General features: G+C 54.4%; 2 protein-coding genes across 3 annotated transcripts; both read left to right on the forward strand.

The window, feature by feature from the left end:
* Positions 1-791: 791 nt before the first annotated feature.
* On the forward strand, positions 792-6,583 carry LOC135328468 (vascular endothelial growth factor A-like). Its single transcript, XM_064512306.1, has 5 exons — positions 792-1,955; positions 2,389-2,585; positions 4,180-4,259; positions 4,836-4,864; positions 5,417-6,583. The coding sequence occupies exons 1-4, from the start codon at positions 1,820-1,822 to the stop codon at positions 4,852-4,854; spliced, it is 432 nt and encodes a 143-aa protein (XP_064368376.1). The 5' UTR covers positions 792-1,819; the 3' UTR covers positions 4,855-4,864; positions 5,417-6,583.
* Positions 6,584-7,399: 816 nt separating this feature from the next.
* On the forward strand, positions 7,400-16,194 carry RPS6KL1 (ribosomal protein S6 kinase like 1). Of its 2 annotated transcripts, XM_064512303.1 has the most exons (11): positions 7,400-7,576; positions 7,748-8,062; positions 8,520-8,644; positions 9,488-9,580; positions 10,402-10,449; positions 11,350-11,482; positions 12,824-13,777; positions 14,613-14,702; positions 14,864-14,946; positions 15,205-15,300; positions 15,408-16,194. In XM_064512303.1, the coding sequence occupies exons 2-11, from the start codon at positions 7,795-7,797 to the stop codon at positions 15,516-15,518; spliced, it is 2,001 nt and encodes a 666-aa protein (XP_064368373.1). In that variant the 5' UTR covers positions 7,400-7,576; positions 7,748-7,794; the 3' UTR covers positions 15,519-16,194. The 2 variants fall into 2 exon arrangements, with proteins under 2 accessions (XP_064368373.1, XP_064368374.1); XM_064512304.1 differs by lacking the exon at positions 12,824-13,777.
* Positions 16,195-17,412: the final 1,218 nt, after the last annotated feature.

The following is a 17,412-nucleotide window of genomic DNA, read 5'->3' on the forward strand; positions in this document are numbered from 1 at the left end:
GCTGCTGCCAAGTCACCCACACATCTGGGCTGCAGGGGACCGCTGCGGACACGTCGCTGCTTTCACCAAGGAACAGCATGTGCGAAAAGGACTGGCTGCTCCTCAGCAGGGTCTTGCGGTGCCCAGGTGCATGTGGGCACAGGGCCATGCACTGGGGTGCTCCAGCAGGTATGGGCACGCAGGATCCTGTGGGGTCACCCCTCTCAACCCCCTGGAAGTGCCCTCAGCAAAGGGGGGGTGGTGGTGGTGCATGCTGGCACACAGACCCTGCAGCGAGGGGACCACAGGGCCTGAGGCTGCCCCAGCTAGGTGGCTGTGGCAGGCCTTGCTGTGCAGGGAAGGGCGCAGGACGTGCTGGGGATGGTGTGCAGGCAGTAGGGATGTGGGTGTCTGGGCAGGTGGCAGGGACGTGGCTGTCTGGGAGAGACCAGGCTGGCGTGTGCAGCTTTCCTGCTGCAGCTGATAGGAGGACAGTGCAAGAGCAGCAGAGGCACCACCAGCACCAGGAGGTTTGGAGTCTGCATCTCCAGGTGTCACAGCTCCCTCTGGCTCCGGGATCGTGCTCAGGAGACATTTACTGAAGCCTCACCAGCAAGGGGAAACCAATGAGCCTTAGCACCTCCCTGATGCTCCTTGTGGCCCTGGCGCTGCCACAGGCATATTGCACCCAGGTGAGGAGCAGCTCCTTTCCCTGCCTCACCCCATGTCCCTCCCTGGAGGGGAAAGTCCTTGGGGGGGGGGGGGGGGTCGCTGAGACACCCCCCCAGCCTGCAGTGTGTCCAGCTGGGACAGCTCCAGGGTGGGCATCTCTGGGAAAACTCCAAGGCTGGGCTTGAAACACAGCCCATCCCTTGGGTTACAGGGACATCTCCCAGGCCCACAGGAGCCAGTCCATTTCTGGGCACACAGGTAACTTCCACCAAGAGGAGTGGGGCCACTGGCTCTGGGGATGTGGGCCCTGTGCCGCCTGCAGCTGCTCCTCCAGCCAGGGCATCCCCCGAGCGGAGCCCCATAGGCACAGCAGGACCCCAGGGCTCTCGACTGGCAGGAGGGAGATGCCAGGAGAGCACAGCAGGGTTACAGCCTATCGCCTGCAGCAAGGGTATGTTCAGCGCCATCCGGGAGGCCCTGCCCAAAGCCCTGAGCAAGTATAAAAAGCTCTGAGCTGCAAGCAATGTGTGTGCAGCACATCCAGCTGAGCTGTGAAACACTGCACAGCCAGGCACGGGTTTCAAAGACCTGTCTCCTGCCTGCGGGGAGAGCTGGCTGGGCCTTGGGGCCCGGACACTTTCTCCTTCAGAGCTGAGATGGAAAAGGAACATGTTGGAAGAGCTATAGAGAGAGGCTGTAAAGGTGCCTAGGCAAAATTCTTTGAGAACTTGGTCTAATACCTGATTTTCTCCCTGTAATGTTTTTCCCAGCTTTGTGTTCAAGAGTAGAGACTGATGTCAGGCCAGAATAAACACCAGCTAGTTTTATCCTGTGTTGGAGGCAAATGGAGATGTGAAATGTGGGGTCTTCCAGCTCTGCGGAGGGATTCAGCCTGAATGAAAAGGGGTGTGGGAAGACAGATGGGTATCCTTTGCCTGGATGGTCTGGGTGGCTGGGAAGGGTGCTCTCAGAGCCAGGCTGTGAAGATGAATGCCCTCTGTCAGCAAAGGGACACCCCAGAGCACCACTGGGGAGCAGGGACAGAGCAGTTTGGACAGCCAGAACCCAGGAGCCCTCCTCATTCCAGGGTGGCAGGGATGTCCAACAGGTCATCACGCTCTTGTAGTGGTCACGAACAGTGACGTGGGGGTCAGGATGGGGTGGGGAGATGAGCTCCATCCCAGGGATCTCCCTGCAGCAACCCTGCCCTCCACCCCCACTGCCAGCCCTGGAGCTCACTGCTCTGTGTTTCCATCCCCAGCAGGAGGATGAGCCTCATGATGATGCTGGCTTGAGCAAGCAAGGTGAGTCTGTAGCTACTTTATTTGCCTGTGGCGGTAACCCAGGCCCTCGTACTGTGGGAGCCCACGGCGAAGATACCCCACAGTTTTGTCTGCCAGCACAGGCGGGATGTAGGGTTGCACCTGGAGGTAGCTTCTCCATCTCTGGGGGCTCCAGGGCCCGCACAAGCTTCGAAATGCTTAGTGGAAGAAGGAACCTCCTCCCCAGGGTCAGGTTTATCCACACTTGTGGATGAAAAATAGCCCAGCCACTCACTCACTGTCCCAACTGGGACATGGCTGTTGAGACAGGACAGGGAGGAGTTGCTGGAGCAGCTGGACACCAGTGAGCCAGCTGGGGAGGTGTCTGGAAGCCTTCTGGTCTGGGCCTAATGTCCATGAGGGGGAGAGCAGGGCTGGCCAGTGTCAGCTTGTCCTCCTTCTGCATTTCTTCCAGATCTGCCTTTTTTGGAGGTTTACAGAAGTAGCTTCTGTCAGCCCTTCCTAACGATTGTGGATGTTTACTCCGAGTACCCCGATGAGGTCACCTACATCTACAAACCCTCTTGCGTCGCTGTGCAACGCTGTGGAGGCTGCTGTGGAGATGAGGGACAATTCTGTGCACCCGTGGAGATGGAGATGGTCACCATAGAGGTAAAAGCCAGGCTCCTAAGGACTAGATGGTTGTGTTTTGACCCTCAGTGGGAACCTGCTCACTGCCAGGGGCATGCTGGTGGCCTTGTAAAGGGAACCGGAGAGACTCCATCCCCAAAGCTAGTGGTGAGCAGAACAGCTCCACACTGATCCTCTGCAGGCAGGCAGGCAGGCAGCAAATGTCCCAGCCCCAGAGCTACCGAATCACATGTCCTTCTCCTGGCTGCACATCCCTTGAACACAAGCAGCTGCCTCATGGGAGCAGTGCGCCACTGGGTTATCAGTGTGCTCTGGCTCTCTGTGTCTCCCAGCACTACAGGGCAAAGGTTTGTTTAATAAAGCTTAAAGAGCCAGAGCTACAGCAAGAAGGTTTGGAAAGAGAGATACAGGGAAGATGAAACATAAGCTGGACTCCAGGCTGCATTAGGAACAAAATCTTGTAATTTTGGGGAGTATTCCAGAAACGGTGATGGGGAGATCAGCCCAGAGAGCTGATGTTACAGCTTTGCTGGTAACTCCTGAATTCCCCAGTCCTGGGATGCTGGCTGAGCACTGCCTCCCCTCCTTCTGCTTCTTCCAGACATACTGGTCTAGGTTTCCCTTGTATCTCAGTGCAAAGAAAGAGGCATTGAGTTCCTAAACTCTCAGTTGTGATTAACAGTATTTTCCATCCCTATAAAGTTGTGCACAGCCTTTCTGCTTGTTTCAGTGAGCAACATCTGCGGTCTCCAGTGAGTTTTGAGCTCCTGCCAGCCCTCATGTGGGTATTTTAAACTGATTGTGAGACAAATGGCGGCTTTCACGCCCCTCCCCATTATTCATATTTGTTGTCCTTGCTTTGGAACTTCCTTCCCACCCCACCACAAGGGCCATGGGTTCTTCAGCAGGTTGGTCTAATAATAACCGCTAGAATTTAACATCCCCCAGACAGAACAACCATGGAAAACTTGAAGCCCAGAGATTAAGGGCCACTGTGCCTCAGGGGTCATGTCTCATACTTATCTTCTCCCCTTGTGAGGCTCTTCCTCACAGGTCAGTCCTTTGGGGTACTAAAGGGTGATGACTTTGGCTCACTGTCTTCTGTGCTCCCCCCTCCTTATCCCATCCACCTTGCTGATTGCTGCCACATTTCTGGACCTCGCCAGAGTGCTGACGTGGATGTCAGCAAGGGGGGGGGGGGGGTCACCATGGCGTGCTGGACTGCTGTGGCACAAAGGAAAAACCCTCCTAAAGCAGTGAGGCGAGCTGTTGCTGGGTCTCCATCCTGGGCATGCCAGGGGGTCTGTGCGGGGCCGGTTTGTTTCCCCAGTGGCCCTAGCACTGCTGACAGGAGGAACATGTGGGTTCACCACTCCTTGGAGTGTGAAGGGGCTGGGTCAGTGCTGGGGCAGGACAACAGAGGAGCTGTGTGTCAGGGATCCAGAGGGGCTCTGGAGTATCCTGGACAAGTGACCGTTCAGCTTTCTTTTCCCCAGGCCTGGGGAGCTGTCCTCCCACAGTCCTGTCCAAAACCAGCCCTGCAGTCCTAGCAAAAAGGCAGTGGTCACAGGGATGTCCCTGCACTGCCAGGGAGTGACTGCTGCTACCCTTTCAGCTTGTGAAGATTTCTCCGAATATCAAAGAGACCACCATGGTCAAAATGGACTTCTTGGCGCACAAGCAGTGTGAATGCAGGTAGGGATGCACTGTGCTTTGCCGTGCCCCTCACTTCACAGGCCTCATGGCTGCCCTATGTCTGCAACCACAGCTCTCCTCCCTCTCACCCCACTCTCCTCCCCATGGCCCTCTGCGGGTACCTGTCAGCAGCAGTCCTGGCACTCACGGTCCCCTGTTGGCCAGTAGCTGTGACTGCTGAGGACTAAGTGAACCCAGCATTTCCCAAATTCAGCCCCACTCATGTCTGCAAAGCTCCACTCCCCAGTGAGCCCTAGGGGGTCATTACGGGCTCCCAAAATGAACAGCCACTTTCTTTGGCTGTGTCTGCCTTGGTGGACACACTGACCTGTCAAATCACCGGTTTCTGGCATCTCCCTTCACTTCCCCAGGACACATTGGTTTAAAAGAAGCAATAAAACTCTTTAAATACATAAAAGATGTGTTTGACAATTAAGTCACTTATGTTTTGCTCCCCTCCCTGTAGGGTCTGCAGACTCCTCTTCACTTCCTCTAGCACTATTACCCCTAATATCCAAACTCTACAGATCCCTTATACAAGGTTTTGCATTTTAACTGTGCTCCTATTCCTTCCAGGCCTATATTGATCAGCTGAAGTCAAGAAGGTGAGTTGCGTTAGCAGTGCCTCTACTTTTACCCAGGGCGCTGGCTCAATTCCTGCATGTTCAGATTTTTCTCTTGAAGGAGGAGACCCTGGGCTTTGGTAGGAGTAGCAAGGCTCTAGACATTGTGAAGTATAAATGAGCTGGGCAGAAAAACAAGTCTCTGTTAGGTTAATATTGGCTGAATAAATGGCAAAAATGTCTGCCATGTCTCTGCCATTAAGCAACACTAATCAAGCAAACATGCTGAAATTTCTGAGACTAGGTATCTTGGGTTGCTTTGTCTTGTGGTGAAGCACACAAAAAAAGTTGGACCAGAGCCTATAAGTGTCATGAGAGGAAAAAAAAGAACAAAGAAAATGTATTATATTTGGTCAGTGGGTTGTCTTCAAAACAGACCTAATTAAATCTTACCAGAAATGTCCCCTAAGCAATGTTAGGTTTTTCCACTCCCAAGGAAATGGCTTTAGCAAGAACTAGTGTGTTTGTCTGGTTGTTGAACACTGAGCTGAGCAGTACGCACGGCTGTTAATTTTTCTGTTTTGTTGTTAACAGATCGGCCAACTCAGAGCTGACAGAGGTCAGCTGAGCCAGGGGAAATCCCTTGTCATCAGCGTTGGCAGGGTATGAAGTAGCAGGACGGTGCCAAAGGGATGCTCCCTCTGGGCATCCTGGCCCGGCTCTGGACCCTTCACTCTTCTTCGAGCTCAGGTCCCATCTGGTTGCTCCAGTCAGGTCTGTCTCCCTGGGGAAGGCTGAGGCCGGTCAAAATTAGTCCCACAGCAAGTATGGACTTTCTCAGCAGCGACCGAACACAGTAGCTGTCCACAGCTGGCACAGCTGCAGTGGCACAACATGGAGCCAGCTCATGTCAAAGTGAAATTTTCTTTTTAGAAACATTTCCTGTTGAAAGGGGACAAGCCCAAAGGTTAACAAAGGAAGGGCGAAGATGCAGATGTCTACCTCTTAGTAACAGATATTACGATTTCTTAGGTCTGACAGGATATCATTGGGATTTCATTCCAGCTTTTTTTTCTTTGCAGGCCCCCCCCACCTCTCCAAAACAGATGTTATTTGGACCTGGACTGACCATTCCACAGAGGCAGTAAATAAATTGGCCTGAGCCGTAATTGTTTGATTGTTCCTGATTCAGCAAACCTCCTTCGCTAATAGTTGCCGTGATCTAGGGGGCCCTGCAGACCTGGCTTTCCAAGAAAAAGCCAGAAAAAGAGGCCAGGAACATGCGCTTCCAGGTTAAGTTGAACAGCAGTATTTTCCATGTGAATAGTATTGGCTAACCACCAGCTGGGCTCTTGACTACACTGTCATTTTCCTGGGGCTTAATGCATTTGTGCCAACATTTCCTATTCCATGTATTTGAGTGAAGTTTGTAAAACCAAATGAGCCAGCAAGAGTTAGTAAAATGGCCAACCAAGAGCCCAGGGTTAGAGGGGCAACAGCATTCCTTTGCAACATGCAAATAGGAAAAGAATCTGCATTCGTTAATTAATTGAGATGGGGAAAGATATATGTAAAAGAGGTATGGTAACCCAATTGCATTCCTGTCGTGTTAAATAGGTTATCAGGGAACTGTCTGGAACAAGTAGGCCCTTTTAGATGTGGGTAGATGAAAAAGTTATTTAAAACACAGCTGATTATATGTTATAAGAGAAAGTAAATAGGGCTGTAAAGCCAGTATTTAAAGAATGAAAGCTTTATTAATTAAAGAGAATTTATTGTGAATAATGATTATGATAAAACAAGAATACAAATGAAACTCAAAATAAATTAAAGAGATAAAGAGGTGTGATTGATGTTATATCTGGTTGTGGAAACCAGAATTGAAAAACAGTTTCTAAAGCAGTTACAATAAGAACAGTTATAATATTGGTAATTTACACACCATTTTCAAAAGCATGAATGAAAAGCAGCTCAAGATTCTCCAGTATGTCAGAAAATACCATTAAGCATAACCAAGGATCGAGGATTTGTGACGTTCAATTTTAGTCAAGACTTATGTTACCTACATGAGAATTATAGAGTATCAAGACCCACTCTTGCAGCATTCAAAGCATTTTGACCTTGCTTGCAATGAAACCAGATGTATTTTACCTGACTGCTAGCCATTCATTTGATACATCACCTAGAAGAAGGGACAGAAATCTGGTCCGTGGTGGCCTACCATTAAGAACCCCAAATTTAAGAAATCCTGCAGACGACACAGCAACCTGTGGAGGACTTGGAGCATCTGCAGCTGTCGCGTGTGTTTGGGTGCGGAGGCAGGAGCAGAGCCCCGACTGGGCTCGGTGATCTCCACGCAGAGCCGGTAGCAGCGGCGCAGCCTCTCTGCTCGGACCAGCCTGCACAGAAGGCGCGCTGCGGGCACGGGGCAGCCGGGGGGGGGGGGGGGGGGGCAGCCGCTGCCTTGCTTCTTCCCCGCACACCTGCTGCCGCCCCGCAGCGCCCCGGCCCGCGGCCCCTTTAAAGCGCCGCGGCCCGCGGCAGCAGCGGGAGGGGATGAGCTCATCCGCAGCCAATCAGCGCGCCCGCGGCGTCCCCGCCGCACTGGGCGCGCGGCGCGGCGGCGGCACGCTGGTCCCGCCGCGCGCCCCCGGCGCCGCCCGCTCCGTCGCCCCTCGCGGCCGCTCCCGGGCAGCGCCCCGCCGCCGGGCCGGGGGGAGGAGGAGGAGGATGCTGGCGGGAGGGCTCCCTCAGGTGCGTGCCCCGCCGGGATGCCGGTGCTGGGCTCGCTGCGCGCGGCCCTCGGAAGGGAAGGGAAGGGAGAGGGCGGCGATGCCGGTCACTGGCGGGGGCGGCTCCGGGCCGGGGCGCGGGGCGGGGGGGCCGGGGCCAGGCGAGTCACCTTCTTGTCTCCCGGTGTCGCAGGGCGGCGGGGGCCGAGCCGGCGCGGGCGCCCAGGACGCGGCGGGGCCATGAGCAGGCCGTGCCGAGAGCGGCCGGCGGCGCTGGACGCGGAGCCGTGCTCGCGGACGCTGGCGCAGGCCCGCGTCTACCTGGAGCAGCTGCGGGGCCGCGTGTCCCCGGGGGGCCCCGAGGGCCCCGGCGCCGGGCGGCGGGACTACCTGGTGGAAGCGGCGCGGCAGCTGCGCCTGGCGCTGGAGCGGGACGTGAGCGAGGACTACGAGGAGGCCTTCAACCACTACCAGAACGGCGTGGACGTGCTGCTCCGCGGCGTCCAGGGTGCGCGGGGGGGGGCCGGCGGCGCCCAACGGTCGCCCGTCGCTGCCTCCCAACGGCCGCGGCGCGAGGAGGGGGGGGGGCGTCCCCCGCCAACGGCCGCGGCGCGAGGAGGGGGAGGGGCGTCCCCCGCCAACGGCCGCGGCGCGAGGGGCGCCCAATGGCCGCCCGTCCCCCCACTCCCAACGGCCGCCGGGGAGGGGCGGCCCCGGTGCCCAGCAGCCCCGGGGCAGGGACGCCGGCCAAGCCCCGGGGGAAGGGGGCCGAGCGTGGGGGCTGGTGGCCGTGGCAGAGGCGGCCTTGCGGGTGGTTGGTGCAGCTGGACAAGGCACCAGGGCGTTATGCTGCCCTGGCGGGGAGGCATGAGGGGATCCTGCAGGGACAGAAGTGGTGACGGGGAGTGCCGGGGGTGTCAGACGGTGGGCAGGCCCCTGATGCCCGCCTGCTCTCCTACCTGCAGTTGACCCCAATAAGGAGCGGCGTGAGGCTGTGAAACGGAAGATAACGCAGTACCTGAAGCGCGCGGAGGAGATCTTCAACTGCCACCTCCAGCGGACTTTGGGGAATGGCAGCCCCACAGACACGGTGAGGAGCTGGGGCTGGATGTGGCCTCCATGGGTCAGTCATCTCTGAGGGCCAAATGCTTGGGGATGACCTGGCCAAATCCTGAGGCAGAAACCTGACCAGCACACACACACACTGGTTCTGGCTGAGCCCAGATAGTAAACCTGAGCATGTGTCTGCCATTGGTTGGGGGGGATGAGGCAAGGGCTTGGGCTGATAAGGGTAGGACTCTGAGCCCAAGGATTATGGAACTGCTGGTATGTAATAGCAATGGCTCCTTGGTACAGGGAAACCTGGTGGTGAGGGACACCAAAGAGGCACCTTGGTGTGTTAACACATCCATGGTGAACGTTCTCAACCACCTGTGTACAAATGGCCAGATACCATGGTCAGGTAGTGTGGAGAAAATGACAGCTGTGTCAGCTGCAGAGTGTCACTGGCCTCCTGAGGGATGCTGGTGGCAGCCCTTTTCCCTGTCTGGAGTGAAGAGTTGAGCTGTGCCCAGCTTGCTTGGGGCATTTCCAGGACTCTTGCAAGGTGTGTTATTTAGCTTTTTATCATTATTCTTAATAGCAAAAATTGACATTTTGATGGGATGGAAGCCAACAGGGGCAACCGTCTTACTAGATGTTACAAATGTTTTCTTCCTCTCATTGTTCCCATCTGGATGGAAAACAAGCTGTGTTCAACAAAGATAACTGCAGTTCTCCTACCATTGTGGGACCAGATGGGACATGAAGGGACAGGAGAGTGAGGCAGGACAGGATAAGAGCCTGAGGAAGGGCTGTTCAGGAGGATGATGGGAGAATGGCAACTACACTAGCATCTCTAGGTCCCTCATCCTTTTTTCTAACTGTCTTGCAGGGTTACAGCAGCCTTCGCTTCCGGCCAGTCAGGACGCTAAGCTCGGCAGTGGAGAACCTGAGACGGTGTAAGGTTGTGGGAGTGATTGATAAGGTAATGACTGTGTCTGGAACTGGGAGGGGGTGAGGCTGGGGCTGGGCCAAGCCACATGTAGCCTGGAAGGTCTTACCAGCTGGGATGCAGGTGACTGCCTTTGGTGTACTCACCAAGGAGCATGAGGGTTTTCATCCAAATCATTCCCACCAAGGAAAATCCTCAGGGGAGGGTAGGAGTCCCTTTGTCAGATGAGAAGTCTTTTAGTGTCCCCATTACTTGTGGTTACTAGAGTTCCTAAGATACTTGCAAGAAAGCTGGCATCTCCATTCTTTCCAATGTAGAGAATCAATCTTGATGCTTAGGTACTGTGATGGTAGATACTTACAGATAGTCTAGACTTCTGCAGAAGACAAGCTTTCTTCATGAATAAACTAGTTAATAGTTCATGATCTTGGAGTGAAGATGCCAGGCTTACCATCTCCATGCATGCACTGACACACTGTTCTCTTCTGTGCATCACACACCCCAGTTCGTCGAGACTACGGTGTTTCTCAAAACCTGCTGAGGCCCAGGTGGGCAACCCAGCACAGCAAACAGAGCCCAGAAAGAGCAATGTGAATACTTCCTTGGTGAAGGGAGCAAAAATGGTGTGGTAGTCACCTCTTTGGTTAACTCTCTAATCCCTGGCTCCTTGGCTATCTCAGCAGTAATAACTATGTTTGGTATTTCAAGAACAGAGGTTTGAGCAACACCAGACTCTGGTAGTTGAGTGGGAGTTTGTTTTAGTTCCAGAGTTAAGTCTGGGACATTAATGTAGGCTGTGAGTTGAGATGAGAGCAGTAACCGCTTTTGACGTGTTCTGTGTATACTGCTCATAGGTGCAGATAGTCCAGGATCCAGCCACCGGTGGGACCTTCATACTTAAGGTGGGTGTCGCCAGCTTCACATCTCATCTATCTTCATCTCCTTTGGGTGACCATGGGGAGAAGATATCTTCTAGTCAATGTGGCTGAGTGGGGAATGCTCCTTAGCTCCTTTTAGATGCAGCTCAGCAAAGGGAAGCTTTATGAACATCAAACTTCCTCTAAAACCTCTGTGATCTGCTATTTTTTGTTCACTCATCTCCCTCATCTGTCTTCTGTGATCCAAAGGGAAGCAGCTCTCCTTCTTCTGTCAAGCCTGAGCTGTGTTCCTTCTGTTCCTCTCTTGGACTTCAGCCTTTCAATGGCACAACCCAAGCCTTACACCCATGTTAACCTGAGCCCACCATGAAATGGATGGTGGATGATGTGGGGTGGAGGCTGCTCAGTATAAGTTCTAGGGCACTCTCCCAGTGCCCTTAGGCCAGCTGTTTGCTAAAAATGAAGGACTTCAGTAATTGGACAAGGAGGCCCTGGCATGACAGGGAGATGCATCAGTCCCAGAGGGAAAAGTAGAGGGAGCTGGAATGGTAAATTCCAGTTTTAACTCATTTTTTGAGTCAAAGTTTGAGTTGGTGCAGTTGTGGGGGATGGCAGTGCCTGTATTCTCTCTGGAGCAGCAACGTGACTTGCAGCTGGAGAGTGTTGTGCATTGGCAGAGCTTTGCAGAGCTCTGCATTGCCACAGCTGGATGCTAGGGACTGACAGACTTGTCTAAGCACGAGCTGCAGGTTTCCCAGATGGAGGGCTCTGTTGTGAGTGACATGGGGAGGACAGCCATGGGGCTTGTCAGATGGGACTTACCAACAGGTCTTTCCAGCTGACCTCCTGCCCTGCCAGGTGCTAGGTTCCAGGGAGTCCAAGCGCCTGCCCCGCTGTAACACCCACCTCCATTTACCTCCCTAGAGCCTCCCCAAATCCCATATTGAGACTCGTGAGCGGCAGACCATCATTCCCCATGGAGTCCCCTTCATGGTCAGGCTGCTGTGCTACTACGTGAGTGAGGACTCCATCTTCCTCCACCTGGAGCACGTGCAGGGTGAGTGCTTTGTTGTACTTGCTTGCTGTCCACACAACATCCTGCTTTCAGCCTCCCTTTCTTTTGATCCCAAATATGTTTCTACTGCTGGTTTGGGACTGCTTTCCATAGTGACAGCACAAGTGCTTTTCATTAGAAAGGTGGCTGAAGACTTTGTGGAAGGAGCCACTAAGCTTTACTGAGGATTCAGGAGTTTTGGTAAGAGCTGACTGAGGAAGTAAGCTAGAAATGGAGCTATGGAGTCCTAGGAGGAGAGAGAGGTTTGCAGGGGAAGAGGGGGGATGTGGAAACTAGCTTTAGCTTCATTAAGTCCCGTGGGAGGGTATCATAGTATGATCATACCTCGCTGTAAGGAAGTTGATATGGTCTGGCATCTTCTGGCATGGTCAGAGATAGGATGGAAGCAAACCAGCAAAGGTTTTTGGAAAGAAAAACCTCTCTTTCTTGCTGGCACAATTTGGCTATGACAGCAAGGTGATGGAAAAGAAGATCCAAGTGAGGTAGTTCACTCGGACATTTTGAACAAGGCATTCATGGTAACTGGTTACAAAAAAAGAGGCCACACTGGATTTTGAGACCAGACCAAAGAGGGGAGATGGAGAGTCAGGGGACAAAGGGCAGGGAGAACATAGGGGTTTGGGTAAAGAAGAGTGACAAAGTGGAGGCTGGTTAGGAGTGAGGAGCTTCTTTGCTCTCTGCCAGATGAGTGGGTGGGTAGGAAGCAGCAGGTGGAGTCCATTAATGACATACACAGTCTGACGTGTGCTGGAGAACAGCCTCAGCTTCTCATGCACTGCTGTACAATGAATTTGCAGAAAACAACCAGCAGCTGAGTTTAATGAGTGCCTGTTGTGATCAGTGGGTCCACCAACTTGCTGGAAGCCCTGGCAGCATGCTCTGGGCTCCAGGCCTTGCTGCTCTGATTCATCGCTGACCCGAGTGCTTTGTTCCATGCTGTGGGCTCTCTCTGGCAGCACTGTTGCTGGGGTATAGGGAGGAAAGGCTTTCAGGGGAGAGTAGGGATGACTGCAGGATCAGGGGCATGTGTGAAGATGTGGCTGGGATCAATGAGACTGCAGAAGGGGTGGCAAAAGGCTGCTGAGGGAGAGAAGAATGAGCTGCTCATGTGCTGGGTCACTGAGGAGTATGGAGTTGAGGGACCTGTGTTCATAGGGTTTGGGGATATTCTGCATGAACTTCAGATTTACCTCAGGAGAAATTAAGGCCTAGTCCTGTGTAGGGTGTGTAGGCCTTGACCTGTGCCTGAACGGGCAGTGCCCACAGAGCGGGGAACCTGGAATGCTTTCTACCCTGTCACTTTTTCTTCTTCTCACTCTCCAGGGGAGATGCTGTGGTCTCACCTCCGCTCCAAGTATTGTGTCCAGCAGGGCTCCTCTGATGGCTCTGGTTCCCTGCATTCAAAGCACATTCCAACCCTGAGGGACCGTGGCAGAGAGGAGGCAGTGGGAAGCTTCCGTGGGAGCGGTCGAGACTGCATCTTCTCTGCTCGGACAGGCAGTGGCCCCCTGGGCTCTGCGAACCACCACCTGTTGGGAAACACTGACCTCTCTCCCCTTCGGGAGGAGTCCCCTGACAGCACAGACCCCAGACCTGGGAGTCGCTGCCGGCTTCTCTTGGCTCCTGCTGGCAGCACAAAGGCTGCAGCTGGAGGGCAGGGTTTAAGTGTGGTGCAGGCTCTGCCTGGCATCATGGACCATGTTCTAGCAGCATCAACCAAAGGCCCCAGCCACTTCAACGACCAGGGTCTGGTCCTGTACCCCCAGGACTCTCTGACCAGCAGCAAGGCTGTGGGCAGCATATCACAGAGAGCAGCTTCCCGGCAGGATCCCAGGCCACTTGCTGGTGAAAGGCTTCCCCAGATGCCTGCCCATATGCCAAAGACTGTGACTGGAGGCCATCCAGGAAAGGGGGAGTCTCAGCCTCATCAAGTGTCTGAGGCCTGCTGGGCTCAGTCCCTCCTGGCTTCCTCAGGACAGAGGCAGCTTTGTGCAGGAATTGCCATGCACAGTTCTGGCAGGCCCTGTGGGCCTGACCCTGGGATGCAGGAGCCCCTGTGGGGAGCAAGCGTGACCAGTGGCCCACTCAGAGAGGAGCCAGTATCAGGACTGTGCAGGTCTCTGGCTCCCTGTGGGCATAACCAGAGAGCCTGGGCTGTGAAGGAGGAGCAAGTCCAGCTGTGGGCAGCAGAAATCCTCTTGGCCTTAGAGGGACTTCACCAACAGGGTGTATTGTGCCGGGACCTCAACCCCAGGAACCTGCTGCTTGATACGGCTGGTGGGTAGTGCCAAGGCTGCTGCCTCAAGGAGGAGGGAGGCCTGTTTTCTGGGAGGCTCCTGTCTGTCCCATTTCCAGGAGACTTGAACCCTCTTGAGTTTGCTTTGGGGGAGGGAGGGAGACTGTGGAGATTTGGATGTCTCTGAGCATGGAAGTGTGGTCTGGATTGGGGTTTCCAAGAGATTATTACAAGAGATGCCTCTGCAGAGGGAGAGTAGGGGCCACAGCCACAGGAATGTGATACTTCTGTTCCCATGTGGGTCTGGTTGCCTGGGAAATCCCAGCACAGGGAAGCTGAGACCAGCTGAACTGTGTCTGAGGTTAGTGGAACTGTGGTTTGCCCCTGCCTATAGTTACTGCCCCCCTGGGTGTTCCTGAGCCTGTCCTTCCCCTCAAGCCATGAGTTGTTGCCATCTGTGCATGCCTCTTGAGTGTGAGTCCTTGACCAGCTGGCAAGAATTGGGGCAAGCTAGAGCTTGCCTTGCAACATGCTTAGGTGAAAAACCAAGACAGCTTTGTGAGGGGGAAGCTAAGCTTTCTCCCTTTGGCACTGCCTCTGTTCACTGCAGTCTGCCCCAGGGTTGTTGAGCTTGAATCCGCTCTAACCAGACCCACCAGCTGCATGTGCCTGCTGGACATCTGGGGCAACTGTTGGGTGGCTGTGGGGGACACAGCCCCTCTGTGTTCAGGGTATGGCAGGGGCCCAGCAACTTGGCTTTTCCCACTGATGTCTCCTGCTCCTAGTTGAGGGGAATGTGTCTTGGGTTTGTGCTCCTGCTGGAGTTGCTAGTTTTGTGCTAACCTTCCTACTCTTGGCTCTCGTTCTGGTCTGCAGGTCATGTCCGTCTTACCTTCTTTGGCCAGTGGACAGAGGTGGAGCCACAGTGCTGCAGCCAAGCTCTGGAGGAGCTCTACAGTGCCCCAGGTAAGGGAAGCTTGCCCTGCCTTCTCCTGTCCTCTCCCTGCTGCCATTGACCTGGGGGGAGAGGGATACTGCATGTAGCGAGACTTGCCTAGCATGGCTGTCACTAGCAGCCACAGGCCCTGGTGTCTCCAGCTCTAATTCTTCTCTGGCTCTTCCTGCAGAAGCAGGGGGCATTTCTGAGCTGACTGAAGCTGCTGACTGCTGGAGCTTTGGGTCTCTGTTGTATGAGCTGCTGACAGGAGTGGTAAGAGGCAGAGGAGCTGTGTACGTGTGTGGAAACCTTAGTGGAAGAGCGCCTGTCTGTGCAGGGGCTAGGAGGGTGAATTCCAGTGTGGGCACATCAGCTGTGTGCCAGATTGTCTCAGGTGTGTGATTCTTCATGCCTGGGTCTCTGGCTGCTGAGGACTTGGGATTTTAAATGGTTGTATGGTGGTTAAGTCTTAGCAGGATGTTACTACTCTAGTCAGTGCACTTGCTCACCATCATCCTCTGCCTCCTGCAGCCCCTGTCCCAAAATCACCCTTCAGGGATTCAACCTCACACCCAGCTCCACCTGCCAGAGGGACTCAGTCCAGCAGCTGCATCACTGCTCACTGAGGTGAGGAGTTGGGGTGAAGGCTGGCGGAAGGCAGGGGCCCAGCCTGGGTAGCTGCTTTCCAGTGTCTCTATCTTCCCACCCTGGTGTCCTGTTCCTTTTCTCTGCAGCTCCTGCAGTATAGCCCTAAGCGGCGTTTGGGCTCAGGAGGAGGTGGAATTGCGAAGCTGAAGTCCCACTCCTTCTTCAGCACTGTCCAGTGGAACAAGCTGGTGGGCTAGGCAGGCTGGGGTGGGAGCGGAGCAGGGCCAGGGCTTCTGTGACCCTTCCTGCGGGGTGCAGGGTAGCTACTCCCTGGAACTTGTGAACCCACGTGGCACTGGCAGCTCTGCCTGCTGGGGGAGGTTTGCCTGCAAGGGCTGCCCTGGGGTGGGGGGGGTGGGGGGGTGCGCAGCGCATGAGGTTTTGCAGCCTTAGATGTTCTTCTGTCTCTGCTTGCACTTCTGTCAGTGTCTCTGAGCGAGCAGGCTGTGGTCTGGGACAGGCGCTCTCTTACACTGGGTTCTTCATGGTGGGAAAGGGGTCCCACACCCTGAGCCTTAGGTACACCAACCTTCCCGACCCCCAGGGAGAGGCCATGCTCCCCTTCTGGGGCTTCCTGTCAGGCACCAGTGTCCCTTCCTCTGCTTAGCTCTGTGCTGTGGGATTCCCTCCCTGAGGTTTTTATCTCTGCTGTTACCCGAGTTGATCTCCCCCATTACTTTTTGTGGCTTCCAAGTGCGTTTCCTCTGGGCCCTGCTGGCTAGTGCCCAGGCCTGTCTTTTGTGCCATTCACTGGCTGCATGTGTGTGGATAATGCCTGCTGCAGGGAGCTGGGGTGGGAGGGGATGGAGCCCCCCCCCGTCTTTTCTTGGTGGCTGTTTGAAAAGAATAAACCACTTGTCATTGCTTGCAGAAGTGTGGTTTTGTTTCTGAGTTGGACTAGCCTGGCCTTGGCCCAGCATGCCAGGTGAGGGGGGGGGCTCCAGATCTGGCTCTTAAACCTGCCTGGGAGCCCTGGGCTGGAGTTTGAGTTTTGCCTGTTGCAAAGAGGGGGAGAGCAAGCCTATCCCTGCCAGGGATGGAGTTAGCATGGCTGAGGCAAGTGCAGCCTACAGCTGCCCCACTACCTCACAGTGCCCTCAACCCTACTGCTGCCAGAGAAACAGGCTCATCTCCCTCAGTTTGCTGTGCTTTGAGCATGATGATTCCTTGCAGAACAAACAGCAAGGGTTTGAAGGGATGAATTCTGAGAAACTGCAACTGTAAGGAGGGGATGTTTAACCAGCAAGAAAAGTAAAAAAGTCAGGATGGAAGAAAGGAGAGTGAGCAGGAGGCTTCTGCTAACGGTCCAAGCCAGAGACTTCTGTGCTCAGTCTTGCAAGTCACAAGTAGCTGGAGGCTGAAGGACTATCTAGAAATGCTCACACTGTCATGAAGCTGCTCAGAGCCCAAGAACTTACTTGGGTGGGCACAGCAGAGCACTCCTAATGTTATTTCTTGCCCTCCCCCTCCCAGTTCCCATTGCTTGAGCCTCCCCCTTGCAAATGTTACTTACAAATATTAATTGCAATTACAGACCCCAGTGACTGTGGGCTGTGGCTAGCTGGTTCCAGCTTCTGTTTGCTGCCAGCAATAATGCCTAGCTCCTTGCTGTCCCTCCCCTTGGCTCTTGGGCAGCAGAAGTGCTGTCCACCAGGGGGAAGCAAAGCCTAGAACACACAGCTTCTCCAATTTAGCAGATGCAACATACACCTCAAAGGAACAGCTGTGCAAAAGCAGACCAGCTAGCTGGAGAAGCTGAATGCAGGAGGATGAGGAGCAGGGGAAGAACTAATACCAAAGAAAGCCAGGCACAGTGGAGCAGGAAACCTGGGGATTTTTCTAAGGCAGCCTCTCCAGGGCAGACTGCATTGGTTGAACCCTGCCAGCCCAATGCTAGGCCACAGCAGGGCTTTGTGCAACACGGTACCCTGGGCTTTGCCTAGGAGGGTCAGAAAGGTAGTGTCAAGTAGAGCAGCTACATGACACTCCTGCAGTGAGCCCCACCATGAAAGACCAAACAAGCCAGTTTGCTGTGCTGCACCATTGTAAGAGCTAGACTGTCCATTCACTTTCTGTGTAGTTCAAAGGCCT

Source organism: Dromaius novaehollandiae, chromosome 5, assembly GCF_036370855.1.
Source record: "Dromaius novaehollandiae isolate bDroNov1 chromosome 5, bDroNov1.hap1, whole genome shotgun sequence".
Classification (NCBI taxonomy): Eukaryota; Metazoa; Chordata; class Aves; order Casuariiformes; family Dromaiidae; genus Dromaius; species Dromaius novaehollandiae.

Bases quoted from the DNA above. Each gene is read 5' to 3' on its own strand.
- LOC135328468 (XM_064512306.1), top strand. From the start codon at position 1,820: ATGAGCTCCATCCCAGGGATCTCCCTGCAGCAACCCTGCCCTCCACCC. The intron at 1,956-2,388 runs GTGAGTCTGTAG...CATTTCTTCCAG, and splicing joins TGCTGGCTTGAGCAAGCAAG to ATCTGCCTTTTTTGGAGGTT. The intron at 2,586-4,179 runs GTAAAAGCCAGG...CTACCCTTTCAG, and splicing joins TGGAGATGGTCACCATAGAG to CTTGTGAAGATTTCTCCGAA.
- RPS6KL1 (XM_064512303.1), top strand. From the start codon at position 7,795: ATGAGCAGGCCGTGCCGAGAGCGGCCGGCGGCGCTGGACGCGGAGCCG. The intron at 8,063-8,519 runs GTGCGCGGGGGG...TCCTACCTGCAG, and splicing joins GCTGCTCCGCGGCGTCCAGG to TTGACCCCAATAAGGAGCGG. The intron at 14,703-14,863 runs GTAAGGGAAGCT...CTCTTCCTGCAG, and splicing joins GGAGCTCTACAGTGCCCCAG to AAGCAGGGGGCATTTCTGAG.